General features: G+C 51.3%; 1 protein-coding gene across 1 annotated transcript in view; it reads right to left on the reverse strand.

Annotated features, from left to right (window-relative positions):
- Positions 1-547: 547 nt before the first annotated feature.
- The window catches only part of LOC122470125 (transmembrane protein 132B), a 367793-nt gene continuing 350798 nt past the window's right edge, over positions 548-17542 (reverse strand). The window contains exons 6-9 of the mRNA XM_043557310.1: positions 13181-13386; positions 9088-9358; positions 6861-7052; positions 548-5936 (exon numbers count right to left, since the gene is read on the reverse strand). Of these exons, the coding sequence (XP_043413245.1) occupies positions 4788-5936; positions 6861-7052; positions 9088-9358; positions 13181-13386 (1818 nt within the window). The 3' untranslated portion in view covers positions 548-4787. The remainder of the gene's footprint in view (positions 5937-6860; positions 7053-9087; positions 9359-13180; positions 13387-17542) is intronic.

Here is a 17542-nt window from a genome sequence, read left to right on the forward strand (position 1 = left end):
AACCGAGGAACTTCGGGGGCTCGGCAGTGCCTGGCCAGCAGTCAGCTGAAATGCTTACGTCAACCTCCCAAGCAAGAGCCTGACAGTCTTGTGTTTTTCTTATGTCTCTAGAGCTCTGCCCGTTCTGGACCCTCAGCACCCAGCCCTCGCCCTGTTCAAGCCCCAGCCCCAAACACATACACACAAGGGAGCCATTGACAAGGGAAGACCAGAAGGGAGACTGAGGTCAGGGGCCACTGCGTCCTGCACGTCAGCACTGCCTCCAAGATGGCGTGGCCCTCGACAGGGACGTGAGCGCCACAAGCCCACCTTCTAAGACATCCCGGAATAAGTGTCCCCCAGCTGGGAAAACAAATGAGAAGCTTTCCAAAAGGTAAAAGCTGTTTGCAACTTTTAAGAAACATTTTCTTTTGGTTTCCATTTATTGCTGTATCAAATGTATTAGAAATCTCTGGCTAAGAAGAAAAAATATATACGAGAAGAGTGAATTCATACAGAGGCTGAAGTTGAAGAGGGAATGTGTGCATAAAATAAGGAAACAACCGAAGAATGTTTAAGCGTTTATTTTCACGTTAAAAATGATGAGTTACCCTGTGGTTAGAATATACCTTTATGCTGGAAAATGTAGTCACTTTTATCGGAAGTATTTTCAGGAAAAAAAAAAAAAGAGGAAAAAAAATCCAGAAGTAATGAAGAGTAAGATCACAATCTTCTAGCAGATTCCATCCGTGATGCCACCGTGAGCCATGCCCTCTCCAGGCAGCGGTCCTAACCAGCGCCCCGCGGGAGGTCAGGCCCGGTGTTTTCCCCACCATCGGTTTGGGTATTTTTGAGCGGGGATGTCTGTACATTTAAAAGCTACAGCATTGCATGCTTTTATTATAAAATGTATTTATTCCTGCGCACTTCTCAGCGCCCCAGGGAACTGCCTCTGTGACATACAAAAATATCTGCTTTCCGTATCTTAGCATAGCCTTTCCACCACCCATCCCGTCCCTTCCTTCACATAACAGGTGATACTCGGTACATCACACGTGTATACTGTTGACGGAGGAGACGGCTACTGAGTTTATAAACCATCTGTCGTGTCATTTACAGAGAAGCATGAAGGATTGAAGCCGTTTATGAGATGATTCGAGTAGAAAACACAATGGTCCTGGTGATATGGAGGAAGCAGGTGCAACCACTCTGTGTGGTTGTTGAAAGGGGACTGCTTAGTTCTCTGATAGAGCCTTGGCTGGTCCCAACACCCCACCATGGGAAGACGCCTTTCTAAGAGGGTGAGAAGAGGGTGCAAACAACAAAATGCACAAAGGCAGACTTCCTAAAACTTAAAAAATCAGCGAAGTACAAGGTACCTGTCTACGGATGTGGCAATGGTACAGAAATTAATCCGTGTTTTCCCTGCATTAACGTTCATACACAGAAACGCTCTGCCTGGAGTTTAAGTCTGGGAGCTTACCCTGGCCAGGGCGCAACACAAAACAGTTAGGAAGTCAGTTAGTCCTCTGCTGGCACGTGCAGAGTGTCCCGAGGTTTGCTGGGTGGCACCCTTCAGGGAAACTTGACGTGTCTTCTGGCTTTCCCTCCGACGCAACCCCGTGTGCTCACACCGCGCTTCTGTCTTGCGGCAGCCGCTCCTCAATCCCTGGGTGTGGCGTGGAGAGCAGCACATCTGGCCGCTGGGAACACTGGTCTCACCCTCCCCCGTTCTAGGTGGCCCGGTCCTCGAGGGTGCCTGGGCCGCCCTCCCTGTGACCCGCAAAGGTCCCAGCCTGTGTCCCAAGGCTTGCTGGCGTCCGCCTCGGGGGTCGGAGGGAGGTCTAAGCATTCGCTTCTTGGGGAGAGGAAGGGACTTTATCAATGCTGTTCTGTTCAGGTTACTACTCACACCGATCAGTTGGATATGTCAGCTATAAAAACCTGGAAAATCCAGGCACATGCAGGTCCCCAGGGAACTGTATTTCAAGGTTTCATGATTTAGGTCTGTTCCCCATCTAAGTTTAGATATGTAGAGGCATAGTTCCTATTCGTTTTAAATGATCTATTGGAAATCAGGCAGGTATAATCCACGGCTACTGGTCAGCAGGAGATATTTAGAACAAAAAGAACTTCATTGAAATCCCGGATAGCGGAATGATGCCCGTGGCAAATCGGGGGACCGCGGACCATGCTGGTTCCTGCTACATACTGTTCTCTCTGGCTCTTCACTACCAACACACTCATGTACGTATGTATGTGTGCGTGCGTGTGAGCGTGTGCTGTGTGGTAAGAGGGACCCCTCCTCCATGACCTTCCATTCGACTTTCACGTTGAACTGAATTTGAACGGAAACGGACAAAGAAGACTGTGCAGAGAGCCTGGATCACCCACGGGAGGCATCTTCAGGACCGCGGACAGCTCCCGACTCCTGAGACCCTCTGACGCGTTCTATGTTCTAGTGCCCCCGAGTTTGCGCTCTGCCCACATCAAACGCTCAGACCCCAGGGAATGCTCTGATTTGCAAGCTTGTCAGTAACGCTAATCATGGCGATGGTAACGTCCTCCTTCCTTTCCAGATCACCCCCCTGCCAGAGCCTCACTGCACCAGTGGGGTCAGCCTGTTGTGTGAGAATGTGCGGGAGGCTCCCTATACCAGCTGAATGTCCTCCGTTTCAGACATGAAATCCCCATTATTTTGGGGATTTTGCTGAAGATCCAAAGGGAGAGAAAATTGAGGACGTCTTACAGAAGGAGTGGGACTCATTTAGACAGCTATGCTGCATTAGCGTGTGAACTTCCTTTCGGCCTCCCCAGCTAGCTCTGAGCCACCTCCCGTGCCTCGAACCCCTGGTGACAGTCTCCCCGGGCTCCCTGAGGTGCCCTTCCTGCCAGACGTCAGCCATCTCTTTGCAAACTCCCTCTGAAGCTAACGCCTGGGTCTCCTGGCTTCGTTCACCCACCGAGTTGAAAGATTTTTTTGCAACTTTACCAGCTTCACTCCTCAACCCCCAACTTAAACACAAGATCAACTGAACACTGGCCTCTCAATATCAGGTCCACGTCCCTGGTAACGTATGCACGGTTTACAAACCCACCGCAGTGCTGTGGGCAGGAGACACAGGTCAGAGGAGGCTGGGCTGTCCTGACCCCACGCACGGAACCCTTCCCAACAACAACCGAACGCCTCTCATTCTAACAGCTTGCTCAGCAGCCATGAGGAGTCAAGAAACCGCTTCCCCGCACCTTTGCTGCCCTGGACTTTAAATTTCTATTTCCTAGGGACGTAAGTGACAACAGAAAGCTCGGAATTGGTGGCCTAGTGCACTGTCCGTCTTCACCTCTATCCCATCTCAGTAGAATGTTCTTGTGAGCGTGAGAAATTCTAATCTAACCTGAAATTCTTGCTTTGCTTGAAGCCGTTCATGCAATTCCTTGAAAAATATTTTTGTATTTAAAAATTATGCAGGGGCCATGCTTTTTTTTTCCTGTTGCCACTTTGACTTTCCAATAGCTATGGTTTTTTTCAGCATAACTGCTTAAACTCTTGAACGGCCGTTTATTTTATGCTGTTTGGGGGCAAACCCATTGCTTTTCTCCATCAGAGCACACCCTGTATAGGTTTTATCTCTGCCAGAGTTGCGACTGATGGGTTTTGGGGGGTAAGGGTTGGGGGGTCATTGTATGGAAGGATTTCTACATATTGCTAAGCGGACACATCACTCTACTTTCAAATTGTTGTGGTGGTTGTTCCAGTAAAATGGAAGTTTAATCTGAATGCATTTCCCATGCAATTTCCTTTCTGTGTATATTAGTTTAAGATTTTGATTTCCATTTGGATAACACATTGCGTTGACCAGAAAGCACCAGTATAAAGACAAACTATTTCAGGGTCTTTTCTAAAGCCCTCAGAAATGCACTCCAGGGATTCCCCGTGAATCTTCCACAGGCAGAAGATAAAAAATAAATGTGGTTGACAAGTGTTCACCAAAGTTTTTAAGCTTCATATAGAAAACTGTAAAGAGATGGCCCTCCCTCACAGTATATTAATATTTTGTGTAAAACCCCATGTCCCCAGTCCTGATACAAGGAAGCTTCACAACAAAGAGAAGGAAGGACATTGTGAGGATAAGTTTCTCAGATATGGCCCCTTAGGTAAGGAGTGTGGAAAACTGGAGGACACCTGATGTCCTGCACGGACGCGGCAAACGTCAGCGACTCAAACTCATGTGTAAATCAAACATCTCAGAGAGAAGACCACAACTGCTTTTCTTCATGTTTCAAAAAGAATTCCAGAGGCCAAAGGAAACCAGGTGCAGGTGCAAATGTATATAAAAATAACGAGCAGCGCTCATAACAAATAAGGGCGGCTACATTCGGCATCTTTCGCGTACGTCCAATCTCGGGCCAAGGGCAAGGAGTGTCCACTGTGCTTTAAAAGTTCTAGGAATAGAAAAATCAACACCCAAGCCTTTTCTAAATCCACACGGCCGTTTGTCGCGAGATGACTAACAACGTCTGTGGGGTCAGGTTTATTGTATTTGAACTGAGCTAGTATCAGGCTGCAGATACTACTGTTGTCTTAGAACTTCTCCAGGATCTATGTGTGGCCGCTTTAGAGACATTTCCCGGCTTATCACCCAGCTGCTGTAGCTCTCCGGGCCTCTGACACCTGCTCAGAAAGGGATCCCTCCCAGACCTCCACAAGTTAACCTTTGTTAAATCACCCCCTATTGCTGAACAAACTCACTGCTCCACCGTTCAAAAAACAGAAGGCATAAAGGTGAATACAAACGTAAGAAAGGAGTTCACATCTGGTCTTGCAGCCTTTCCATATAGTCTCTAAGGTCCCGGGGGCCCCCCAGCCCGGTGTCCTGACAGACCCACTTGATGTTATCCTCACTGTCAAACAGGATGGAGTTGGTGTATGGGCCACCGTCCTCCGGGAGGATGGTGGTGTAGGAAGTAAACTTGACTCTCTTCCTCTTTGGGCCCGATGGGTTTATAGGCTCACTTTTAATGTCTTTGTCATAGACATAGTCAGAGGGTCTGAGTAGTTGACTATGGAAAGTCTTCTGGGAGCCGCCGTTGAGAAGGAAGTTCCTCTCCTCGAACTGCAGCCCCCTGTCTATCATGGTTGTGCACTCCTCCGACGGGAGGGTGATGTCCACGGGGTTTTCCAGAAGTTCTACTTCATTCCCCAGCCAGACCCAGTCATGGGAATGGGGGATGTTGCCTTGTTCGCTCACAGCGAACCTTTTGTGTCTGTATTTCCAAGCAAATGCCACACAGTTGATTAAGAAGACCAAAATGGCCAAGCAGAAGACACAGAGCAGAGCGTACATGCCGATCTCCAAGTCAGTTAACCCCCTCGAGGTCACTGTAAGGTCACTGGGATTATTGGGTTCCGGTAACTTCCCTTGAGTGGGGAAGCTTGTGAAGGAGTCTGGACCGCCACTCTTGAGCAACTTCTTATCCTTTCCTTCCAGGGGGTACTGTGGGGTTGTGCTTTTGTTGCTACGTTCCTCTTGGCCAACAGAGGCGCCATGTTGGAACCACTCCTGAACCGCTCTCTCCTGGTTTCCTTCACGCTGTATGGAATTACTGAAGTGGCCTTTGTATTCCCGACTGATGCCCTCGATATCGTTGGTGCCTCCTAGGTGCTCATCAACATTTGGTTCAAACTTGACCTTGACGTTTCCTTTACCCACAGCAAGAACACTCTTCCTCTTGGTCTTCTGACAGGGTTCGCTAATCATCATCTCTAATTTAATCAAGGGACCTTGCCCTTCACCCTGTGCAACCACAACTGGCCATTTGGACTGAAGGTTTGCCTGGACAGACACCACCATTTCATCCAATGATGACACAGTAACTGAAAAATCCTTGGGATCATAAATGTCTAATGGTGTCACCGAACCATCACTGAACAAAATCCAAGAACTGACTATTGCTTCCTAAGAAAAATGAAACCAAAGCATTATGTTATAATCAGGTTCCTTCAAATTGCAAACATAAATACGACTTCCTATATAATATCATTTAAATATACAGATGGAGAAAAATAAAGTTCTATGGTTTAAATCTTGAACCGTTCCTGGCATGCCTTGAACTGACATCAATAACATACTACTGCTCCACTGATAGGCGAAGCAAATAATATACTTTAATGAATGCATTAAGGTGCATATTAATTTATTGCATGCCGCACAACAGAAGTTGACTTTGACCTTTCTAAAAAACATTTCGAAAGATCAGGCAATTTATCTGAATCAAGATCAGGTGCAACTAATCAGGCTACTGCTCCAGATAATATCGCTTTGAACATTCTTTATTAGGAAGCCAGTGCTGATGAAGCGAAACACGCACTGGGTAAGGAGCCTGGGGAAAGATGCCTTATGGGAAGGAGCTCACCGGAAAGGCACAGCACCCTGGTGTCTTTATAAACACTCGTTACGAGTTTAAAGGTGGAGGAGAGCTTCAGAGTTGGCAATGACTGTAAACGGAAGCGATTTGGGGCCCGTCAGCCACGCGTGTTCAAGCAGCTGATGTGGAATTTCCAAGTATCAAAACCACCTGCTTTGGCAAATGGAGAAACCTGTGATCCTATGGTCACGGGACAGCAGAGTGTGCCAAGCACAGATAAGGCTGCTGCAAAGCGAGTGGAGTATGGACGCATGGTTGACGTATAAAACCATGAATGAGGAAAACGTATCTAAGTCGCTGGTATTTTTCTCGAAAAAAGGCAGGGCCATCTGGATAAGAAGCAGGAAGGAGCTTCACGGACCACCCATCCTAGCTTCAACTGATGCCCTCTGCAGATGCGCGGGGGAGGGAAGTGGTCTCAAACGACCGGGGACAAAAGGACTCTGGGATCCCACCTGCTGCGGGGCTCGGAGAACGTCCTGGGCAGCCACCATCGAGACGATGGCTCTTTTGTCCGCTCTGTGAGGCTTCAGGGCAAGGGACAAGCCAGCCACCAGCTGCACGCCCAGGTCGGCGATGGTGACGCGGTCATCCAGGACGATCACCGTCTTCTCGGCCAGGATGGAGTCAGAGAGCGGGGAGAGGACCTTCAAAGGAAGCGACCAAGCTCCAGTGTGTGCTCCACTCAGTGGTTTTAAACTCCTAACTGACCTTTTCCATCAGCGTGTTCCCTCAGTTGTCTGCCAAGTGAGTGCGCTTGGAGAACTCTGTAGGGAAGGGTTATGCTATGGTCCAGTGACACTCGCCAACTGGAGGAGTTTGACAAACATCATGTTGGTCCATTTCCTTGCCTTTGACTCCTGCCATGACAACCACAGTGTATTTTCTGAGAAGAGCTCAATTTCACATAGAGACAAGAGCTCAAAGTTGCCCACCCTGGGACCAGGCACTCAAAGAGCAACGGTTTCCCAACAACTAATATTTAGATGTGAAAATGGCGGAATGGGCCATCTTCTCCTGCTCACATCCTTCCAGTGGGCACTTAGCTGTGCACTATGGGACAACAGTGACCGTGGTGTGGGCCACTGTGTCACCCCTGGAGAGACCACATAAGCCAAGTGGAGGAGGGATTGTTAACGTACTGAGAAGTCACTCCTTCTAATTTACCATCTAGTCTGCAACCAGTGGTGCTTAACAAATGGACAGGAACATCCAGCAGGCAGAATTTCCAGAACTGCCCCCCTCCCCGCCGCCCCGAAGATGTCCTCACTAAATTCTCAAACCTGGGAATGTGATGAGAAATCACTTCTCATGATTATGTTGGCGTTTCTACGGCAGGTGCACCTTCAGACAGGGAGCTCATCCTGGATTATCCGGGGGGGCGGGGTGTAATGAACATCACAGAGGTTCAAAGCGTGAGAAGGATTTGACCTAGCTATTACTGCTGATGGAGGGGCCACATGAGACATGACGTGGGTGGCCCCTCTGGGAGCAGTGAGTGGCCCCTGTTAACAGTCCACGAGGAAACAGACTCCTCAGTCCCACACCCGTGAGGGACTGCATTCTGCTAACAAGGTGAATGAGCTGGGAAGCAAATCCTTCCCACAGCCCCCAGAGAAGCCCAGCCTGGCCATTACCTTCACCGCAGCCTTGTGATAGCCTCAGCAGAGAACCCAGCCCAGCTCTCGTCGACTCCTGACCTACAGAACTGAGTTCATAAATGAGGCGTGCTTTTAGCCGCTCGTTTTGTGATAACGTGCTACGGAAGAATAATACAAAATATTGCACGTTTCATCCAGTTTCGTCAACATTGGCTGTGGCACCACCTAAAATATGACTTAATTAACTACGAGTGGTAACACTTTAAATTTTTGCTAGAAAACGTGCTGCAGCATCTCTGCATAATTATGCCATTCAAACTGACCGGGAAAATAGTTTTACTCTTACTCTAGTAAAATACAGAGCACTTCGTTGTGGATTTTTAAATTATTTTTAGTGCAAACATGTTATTTAAGAATTTACTGTCCACGGGGCACCTGGGTGGCTCAGTCGGTTGAGCGTCCAACTTCAGCTCAGCTCGTGATCTCACAGTTCGTGGGTTCGAGCCTCGCGTCGGGCTCTGTGCTGACAGCTCAGAGCCTGGAGCCCGATTTGGATTCTGTGTCTCCCTCTCTCTGCCTCTCCCCCACTCTCATGCTCTGTCTGTCTGTCTCTCTCTCTCTCTCTCAAAAATAAACATTAAAAAAAACTTTTTTTTAAATTTCTGTCCACTGTTCAAAGTGTAACATATAGCTAAGTGGTTAACCCTCAAGGTTAGGAAAATAAAACTAGTTTTCTCGGGTTTGACCGTCTTCTATTAGTGGTATATGAAGAGTAAATTATCGTTCTGGGGGAAAGGTGGCTTCCACTGTGCGTTTAATTTAGCTTTGGCAGTAAAAGAAATTAGGGATTTTTTTTCCCCTCAACTCTCCCTGAAATGCAAAAATTAATTTAAGTTAGATTATGAAAATTGGTGAATGTTCTACAGCCGGTCATGATTCTCCTGTGCGTGCGCGCACACACACACACACACACACACACACACACACACACACACACCTGCCCGGCGGCATCTACCTGGAAGCTCGTCAGTACAGACTGGGGCTGGGGCTGGGGCCCTGGCAAGGAGTGGGTGGCCCGTACCTGCACGGTGGTTATCCCTGGCTCCCGGCCCACCAGGGTCCTGCCGCCCTGCAGCTGCGCGATCCTTGGTTCCTCCACCTTCATGAAATCCGTCACCAGGTCGGTGATGTCAAACTGCCAGTCGGGGCCCAGCATGTAGCTCAGCTGACTCAAGTCGGGCGCCTCGGCCACAAACTGGGTGAGGACACGCACCGTGGCATGCTGGTACTGCAGGGAACAGCCTCGCCCCTTCTTCTCCTCGTCCTCCTCGTCCTCGCTCTCCCGGGTGGGCCTGGGGACACAGACAAACCAGGATAAACGCCGCGGCCGTGGAGAAGCTTCGCACGCCTCGTCTTCCAGCTTCTCTGGAAGCGTCAGAACACGTGGCGTGGTTTTGCTACCCGCCAGGCCCGCGTACCATTGGTTCGTTCCCCGTCTGTTCCTTTTCGGTGCACCTGCTTGGAGCACGGAAGGCGAGCGCCACCCCTGCCTTCACGCGCCCAGCATGCGCCCAGCACCGCGGGACATGCTGCCCCCAAATAGGCAGAGGTTGAGTTCCTGCCCTGCGTTCTGGAACTCTGTGGTTTGAAACTGTCCCCACTGCGGGAACCGTGAGGTCCCGGGTCAGAAGAGCTGCTGGGCCCAGTTTTCACTCCTCACGGGAGTCTCACACAGGCCCAGGCAGCGAGATTGGCTGCCCCCCTGCTCCCTCCAGGGGTGCAGTCAGGTGTAAGAGGGGGAGGACAGCCCCTGAGGATGGCTCAGCCCTGTCTCCTGGCTGGCCCTGGACAGGGAGGCCACCCCCTGGCCCACCTGTGGCACTGTCACAGAGCTGCTGAGGGGTTCCTGTGGGAATCTCAGGCGCCCTGGCTCAGAGGACCTTAACTGCCGCCCCGCCTGTGCACGGCCCCAGGGGAAAGTCCTCGATGGCTCTGCTATTCCAGGACCTTCCCCTCGAGAAGAACCTGTCCTGTGTGCTTTTGCGAGAGCACCTTGCTTGGTGAAGGGTCTACGACCGTGGGCAGACAGGGGTGGCAGGGGAGCCAGGGGCTGTAATTCACACACATCGAGTCAGCCCTACTATGCGCTGGGTCTGGGTCTACCCACTCATACGGGATCATAGAGCTAACAGAGCTAGCCATCTAGGGGCAGGGTCCACGCCCAGGCTGCTGTGCCCCTCGGTGCCCTCTTCCTCCTTATAGTGACTTCCCTGCATCTTCAAAACAGTCATGAAAGAGGTTCCTATTTCTTTTTTTTTTTTAATTTTTTTTTTCAACGTTTATTTATTTTTGGGACAGAGAGAGACAGAGCATGAACGCGGGAGGGGCAGAGAGAGAGGGAGACACAGAATCGGAAACAGGCTCCAGGCTCTGAGCCATCAGCCCAGAGCCCGACGCGGGGCTCGAACTCACGGACCGCGAGATCGTGACCTGGCTGAAGTCGGACGCTTCACCGACTGCGCCACCCAGGCGCCCCAAGACGTTCCTATTTCTACACGAAGCCGCCGAGGCTCGGAGCACTTAATACACGGTCTGGACAGCTGGCGATCAGCAAATTTACAGAGTTCCGTTTGACTTCGGAAACCCACCTTCTTTAAAATGCACCCTCCTGCCTCCCTGAAAGGTCTGGGAACCATTTGGAAAGGAATGGTGTGTAACCAGCATCCATAAAGAAGCATGTTGTGGTTTCCCAAAGCGAGGAGTAAACATCTGTGCTGGTAAGTGAGACGGTTTTAGTGGCAAGGGACGTATCACCAAAAACACGCAATGACGTTGCGCAAAGTATTCCCATTCTACTTTTCAGTCCTTCTGATTTGATCACGGGGAAGGAAGGTCTCTGGGGCTGGGCTGTCCCTGACGCTTATCTGACACTTGCTGGTCGACTCATGAAAGACCAGCTCAGCCAGGGGCACCCGGTGGTTCAGCTGGTGAATCGTCCGACCCTTGGTTTCAGCTCAGGTCATGACCTCATGGTTTGCGAGATGGAGCCCCACATCAGGCTCTGTGCTGACAGTGGGGAGCCCTCTTGGGATTCTCTCTCTCCCTCTCGCTCTGTTCCCTCCCTGTTCTCTCTTTCTCAAGAGAAAGAAATACATTAAAAAAAAAAAAGACCAACTCATATAAACAGCAGTATCTATACAGAATGTAACACCGACGTTTTCTTTTCTCTGCATTAATTTCTACCAGTTGGCCATTTTTGATACTTATGTAAAATTTCCCTTAAGTAAGTGAATAAAAGTGAAAAAAAGAACAATATTAAGTATATATTACAGGTGGCATTCAAAAGGGGCAATATCATAAAAGTGGTGAGTGAATAAATGAACTATTAGAAATACTGTATTAATCAAACCATTCTGTCATTTTGGGACAGATAGCATTCTATTTTTTTTTTAAGTTTAAATTTTGGGGCACCTGGGTGGCTCAGTTGGTTGAGCAGCAGACTCTTAATTTTGGGTGAGGTCATATCTCAAGGTGTGTGAATTCCAGCCCTGAGTTGGGCTCTGCACTGACAGCACGGAGCCTGCTTGGGATTCTCCTCTCTCTCTCTCTCTCTCTCTCTCTCTCTCTCTCTCTGTCTCTCTCTCTCTCTCAAAAATAAACTTGAAAAAGGTTAAATTTTTCATTAATTAGAAATTCACCGTAAGTTAAAAAATCACGTACAGGGAGTTCTCGCATGCTCTTTGCTCTGCTAACATCTTGCGTGATCACACTATAATCCCAAGACCAGGAAACGGACATTGGGACAAACCACAGGGCTTATTCAGATTTTCACAGTTTAACCAGTGCATGTGCGCGTGTGTGGTTCTATGCAGTTTTATCACCAGAGGATTCACGGAACCATAGCCACGACCGAAACACAGAACTAGTCCGTCCCCACGGGGATGCCCTGGGCTACCCCGCGATAGTCTATGCAATCCCTAATCCACGGTGACCTCCAGTCTGTTTTCCACTTTCTAGATCATTCTACATGGGACCATGCAGTATGTACTGTCTTAAGATGCCGGTAAGGGTGTGAATGGAGTAACTAGCTGACGTACACGTGGCTGCTGGGAGAGTGAAATGGTACATCCTCTGGAAAATAGTTCGGCAGTTTCTTCTAAAATTAACTACGCCCTTATCACGCGACCCAACAGTTACACCCTTGGGCACCTTCCCCAGAAAACTTATGCTCACACACAAGCTTGCACAGGAGGGTCATGGCGGCTCCATCCATGAGAGCCGCCACCTGGTGACAGCATGCGAGGCCTCCTGTGGTGGACAATTCAGCACGCTAAGACGATATCCCCCACGGATCACCCCTCAACAATACAACTACAGGAATGCTCGACACCGCCAACAACTGGGGTGGATCTCAAGGACTTCTGCTGGATAAAAACAAGTCCATTCTAAAAGGTCACACACTGAACGGTACCACCTTCCCGCTAGAGAAACCTCTGCTTTCAAGGGCCACCTGGATACTCCCCACATCTTAAGGCCAATGGATTCAGCACTTTAATTCCATCTGTAAAATCCCTTCATAGACGTTCCAGGTTGGGGTTTGAGTGAACAGCCAGGGGGTGGGAATCTTACAGAGGAGTCGTCTTTAGAAGTCTGGGTACTACACTTCGTCATTTTGTCCTTGGGACAACTCTCTTCAGTGATATCGTCACCTCCAATTTATAGATGAAGAAACTGAGGAACAGTTTCATCAACTGGCCCAAGGTCACACAGCTCTACGTGGGAAAGCTCACAAGGGTGAAAACTTCAGCAGCTTCATGCCAGAGCCCACAACGTAACCCCTGCGCCAGGCTCCGCGCATGGAGGTCGACATTTATAAGCAGGGAACTGAAAACGAGCAGCACAGGAAGGAACGATGGGGAAGCGGGGACTAGAAAGAAACGCCTACACCCCGTGCTCTGTGCTTTGTGTGCAGCGCAACATTATACTGAGTCCCAGCAACTGTGCCACGAGCTGGACACTATCCGTATCTCCGTGAGGCCCTCCTCACGTCAAAGGCTAGTACGTGCCCAAAGTCAGACCCCTCTGAGCCCCAGTCCGAGACCGCCGTGACCCCCTGCGGGCGCATCTTCCCGGGGATCCGGACGCCAGGACTCGGCCCTCCCTCGGCTGCTCACCTTCTGTTGGGGGCCACGGGGACCCTCCATCCCTTGATCTGGCTCAGCTCCGTGTCCGAGATCTCAATCTGCAGGGGGAGCCTGGGCGCCCACACGGTCACCTCCAGCTGAGACGTGAAGTGCTGGTGGGTGAAGTTCACGGTCGTGTCCACTTTGCTCCTCACCTCCTTCCCGTTCACGAAAATGGAGTCACAGTGGTTGGAAACCTTTGGGAGAAGGGAGAATCTCGAGATGCATCCGGGAAAACACCGGCGGCAAGGAGGCAGAGAAAGTTCGCAAACTCTGATTGATTAGTCGCCGAGACAATAGCGTCTCATCTGTTGGTAATTCCAACAAAAGGTAATTTGTAGGCACTAATTGGCGACAAATACTGATAAACAGACTCCAGGAAAACCATTTTGTGTTACGAAATACTGACAAGTAAAACCATAAACATAATTTAATGGAGTTCTATAACCTTTGTTGCTTCTTTTGCGGGTTGTTTTTCCCCTCTACCTCACCTTCTTTATGTACTCAAACCACCACTAATCAAACCCCAGGTGCGACATATTTCACTTCACCATGTTTGAAGATGCATAAAAGGTAGCCATATGTCGCTTTAGAAAAACGACTTTATTCAAGCCATACAAACCAAGAAAGCTTGGCACTGCGTTAAAATCCTTGTAGGAAATACTCCCGACATGGGGATATAATTATTTGTGCCCCCATTAAACTGCACTTTTGCAGACTGGAAGTGAGGGTGTAGCATTTTGCTGTGGTTTTTTGACTCGGCACCTGGCGGGGGGCGGGGGGGACACCCTCTTAACGTGCACGTGTTAGCAGGTTACGTATTGGACGATTTAAGCCTCTAGCTCACTCCACCCCTTCCGGATAAACAAGTAAAATGTTGATGACGTCTCTCCTGGACCTTCCAGAAAATGTCACTGAGGTTTGTAGGTGGGGAGGGCGTGGAGGGGGCAAGGGTCACCTCCAGGTGCAGGGGACACCGAAACCAAGAATTCACCACAGAATCGCAACAGCGAGGGGTCGACAGTCTCATTCTACAGGTGAAGGAGCTGAGGCCAGGGACGTGGTCCAACTGGCTCGGGCCACACGCTGCTTTCGGGGTCCCACGTCAGTCTGAGCCGCTGGCGGACCTGAGTGCCACCAGGCAGTGTGTTGTGTGAGCCACAAACGAGGACTTACTTCTGACCTCGTCTTCCTCACCTGAGTCGGTACCCACAGCCCAGGCCTCCCTTCCGAGCCCCAGATGCTCATGTCCCGAGCAAGGTCAGAAGTGCCAACTTCCAAACTCCAAGAGCAAACCTCCTTGTTGTTGTTGTTTTTTAATGTTTTATTGTATTTTGGGGAGAAAGACAGACAGAGTGTGAGCAGGGGAGGGGCAGAGAGAGAGAGAGAGAGGGAGACACAGAAGCAGAAGCAGACTCCAGGCTCCGAGCTGTCAGCACAGAGCCCGACGCGGGGCTCGAACTCACGGACCGTGAGATCATGACCTGAGCCGAAGTCGGACGCTTGACCGACTGAGCCACCCGGGTGCCCCTTCAGCCATCTTTAAGTAGATCTGACCAAGGCCACTAGCAGAGACATGGGCTGAAATCCCAGTGACACTGACTGGGTCACCCTGGTCCTCAAAGCAGTGAGCGGGGTGCTGCAGGGTGGCCGTGTCAAGCTGGCTCCTGTGAGGACTGGGCAGTCTGAAGTCTGTGCCCTCCAGGGACAAGGGAGAAGAAAAAGGATGACGGGAGCAAATGCTGTCTCCAGGGGCATGCCCGAGGAACGTAAATCGGCAGGATTGTGCCCAGGATTTCGAAGAGAGCGAGACTTTCGGTGAGAGCAGAAATAGAAGGTTAGAACTCGTTCTTACTTCAAGATCCCGTGACGCTGACCCGATGCCGGGCCCGGCTGCCCTTCCCTCAGACACTCAGAAAGGGGTGGGAGCCCCATTTCAGAGAAACCGCTGGCTCAGGTGGACGGCACCGATTCTAGAACCTTCCCGGTCCTACCTCCTACAGAATAGACCTCAACCCTCCCGCATTTGTGGAAAATTCAGGTTCCCCTTGGCTCTGGCTTTCCACCCACCCTCATGCCCCCTGTAAATCACCTCAAAACAACACATCCCCCCATCAGGAACGCACCTGTTTTGGAAACCGTGAGGCCCTTTCTGTGCCTAAGAAATGAAATCTCGACACCGTGACAGTCTATATACCTCTTCGGGGCTCATGCAGACTTCAACCTGCCTCATCGTTCAGGCAGCGAGGGATGGCCTGAGTGGACGAACTTAAATGAAGAATGTAACAAAGTCAGAGGCCCTCGAAATGCACTTGGTTTCTCTCTCCTGGGACGTGCCTACCCTTACAAGAAAGTGTGTGTCACCGTCCTTGATTAACTCAATTAAAACAGCTCAGATGAGGTCGGTCCTGGTGAGGGCTAGGCTGTGAGGTGTGTGGCAATGTGTACAAGACATAGCAGATTTCTGGACTGCGTGTTGGTGCCTCCCCATTCCCATGTTGAACCCCCAACCCCCAATATGGCGCTATCTGGAAATGGGGCCTTTGAAAGGCGGTGGGGTCATGAGTGTGGAGCCCCCGCAAGGTGATCGGCGCCCTTACAAGAAGAGACCCCAGAAAGCTGAATTCCTTCTTCTGCTCCCTCACGTGAGAACAGCACCAGGAGCAGCGGTCTGTGAACCAGGGTGGGGGAGGCTCTCCCCAAACGCCCACGCTCCGACCTCAGACTCCCCAGCTTTCAAAACCGCGAAGAAAGACGTTTGTTTGTGGATAAGCCTTATTATTTGTGGACTCCGTGTTCTCGAATTTACCTACCGCTCCCACCCCTGTCCCGGCAACGTGTGGAAGCTGGCGGGGCGTGGGCTCTGAGTCACCTGCCCACGCACAGGCTCCCAGCGGCCGATGCTCTGTCCTCTTGCCTCAGCCCCTCACACACAGACGACCAGGGGTTGGACGCGGGAGGGGGGCAGGGCTCCGGCTGGGGGGGCAGGTGCACGGGGCTCCGATCCCTGCGCTAGCTCCCGGTTAGTTGGGGGTGCGGGGGGTTCAGGCAAGCCACTGCACGCTTCCCAACCGCATCCTCTCTTTTGCAAAATGAAGAGACTCTCCCAGGATGAGTTGTTTCTAGGATTCAAGACGACAGCCTACGGGAGGTGTGTATGCGGGTGTATCTCCCCCTGAAGGTTCAGTATTTGCTAATTCAGCGTTTGCGGGGACTCTTCCAGGGCACGACTTGCGCGAATAACGAGGGCTGATCAGTAGGCACCTAGCGTACCTCTCGGCCTGCGGCCTTCTCCCCTCTTGATGCGAGCCAGGCATCACAACCCTCGCCCCACCTGCATCGAATCCTCGATAGAAAAGGGAGCGTCACGTGCGACGGCGTCGAGGGTGCGTGCGCAGCAATGCGACCCTGGCCCGGGGCTCTTTCCTCCGCCCGCTCACACGTCGGGCCTCTCCCGCGACTTCCCGAGGCACGCGGGACAAAATGCAAACTCGCGATTACAGTTTCTGGACGCGCCTCCCCCAGGCTTCCCCGGCACACACCCCGCCCCCTGCACAGGCTCCCTCCTAGCCGGCCTACCTTCTCGCCCTGGGGCCCTCCCGGCTCATCCCCCCGCCCCCCCTCCCCTCCCCCCGCCCCCCCTCCCCTCCCCTCCCCCTCCCCCCTCCCGGCCCCCATCCCCTTCCTTGATCCTCGATCCTCCCGTGCCTGAGACCTGCGGGTCGCTCGCGTCTGAGGCACTTACGCCAACCCCCCTCCCTGCCAGGGACTGGTTTAGGGGAGGCCACGTGACACGGTTCCCGCCAATGAGGTGTGAGAAGCCGCCTGGGACACCCGGAAGGGTCTCCTTGCTCTGCGACGCGCAGGAAGCTGCCCTCCTTGTCCTACCGGATGTCGTCACACCGCAGATGACGACGACCACGGGGGCTGCAGCGGTGACCTCAGAGCCGGGAGGGAGCTGGCCAAGGAGCAGGCTGACACGGCGAGCAACGGAAGAACAGGAGGGCAGGAGGAACCGCATCCTGCGTGCGCTGGACGGACCGCTGGACCAGCCCACCTGGAACCCCCACCCCTGGGACTGCTGGCCCGGGTGATCTCCTCTCTATTGGGGTTAAAGCCGTTCAGTCCATGTTTTTTTTTTTTGTCACTGGCCACCGAAAGCAGCATGCACTTTGCAGGATAGCCCAGATGTCACTCCACAAAAGGTATTGTCGGAGTCATTTCTTTTTTATTATTTAAAATTTTTTTAATTAAAAAGAGAGACAGACAGAGTAAGGGCAGGGGAGAGACAGGGAGACTCAGAATCCGAAGCAGGCTCCAGGCTCCGAGCTGTCAGCACAGAGCCCCACGCGG

The sequence above is a fragment of the Prionailurus bengalensis genome, chromosome D3 (assembly GCF_016509475.1).
Source record: "Prionailurus bengalensis isolate Pbe53 chromosome D3, Fcat_Pben_1.1_paternal_pri, whole genome shotgun sequence".
NCBI lineage: Eukaryota > Metazoa > Chordata > Mammalia > Carnivora > Felidae > Prionailurus > Prionailurus bengalensis.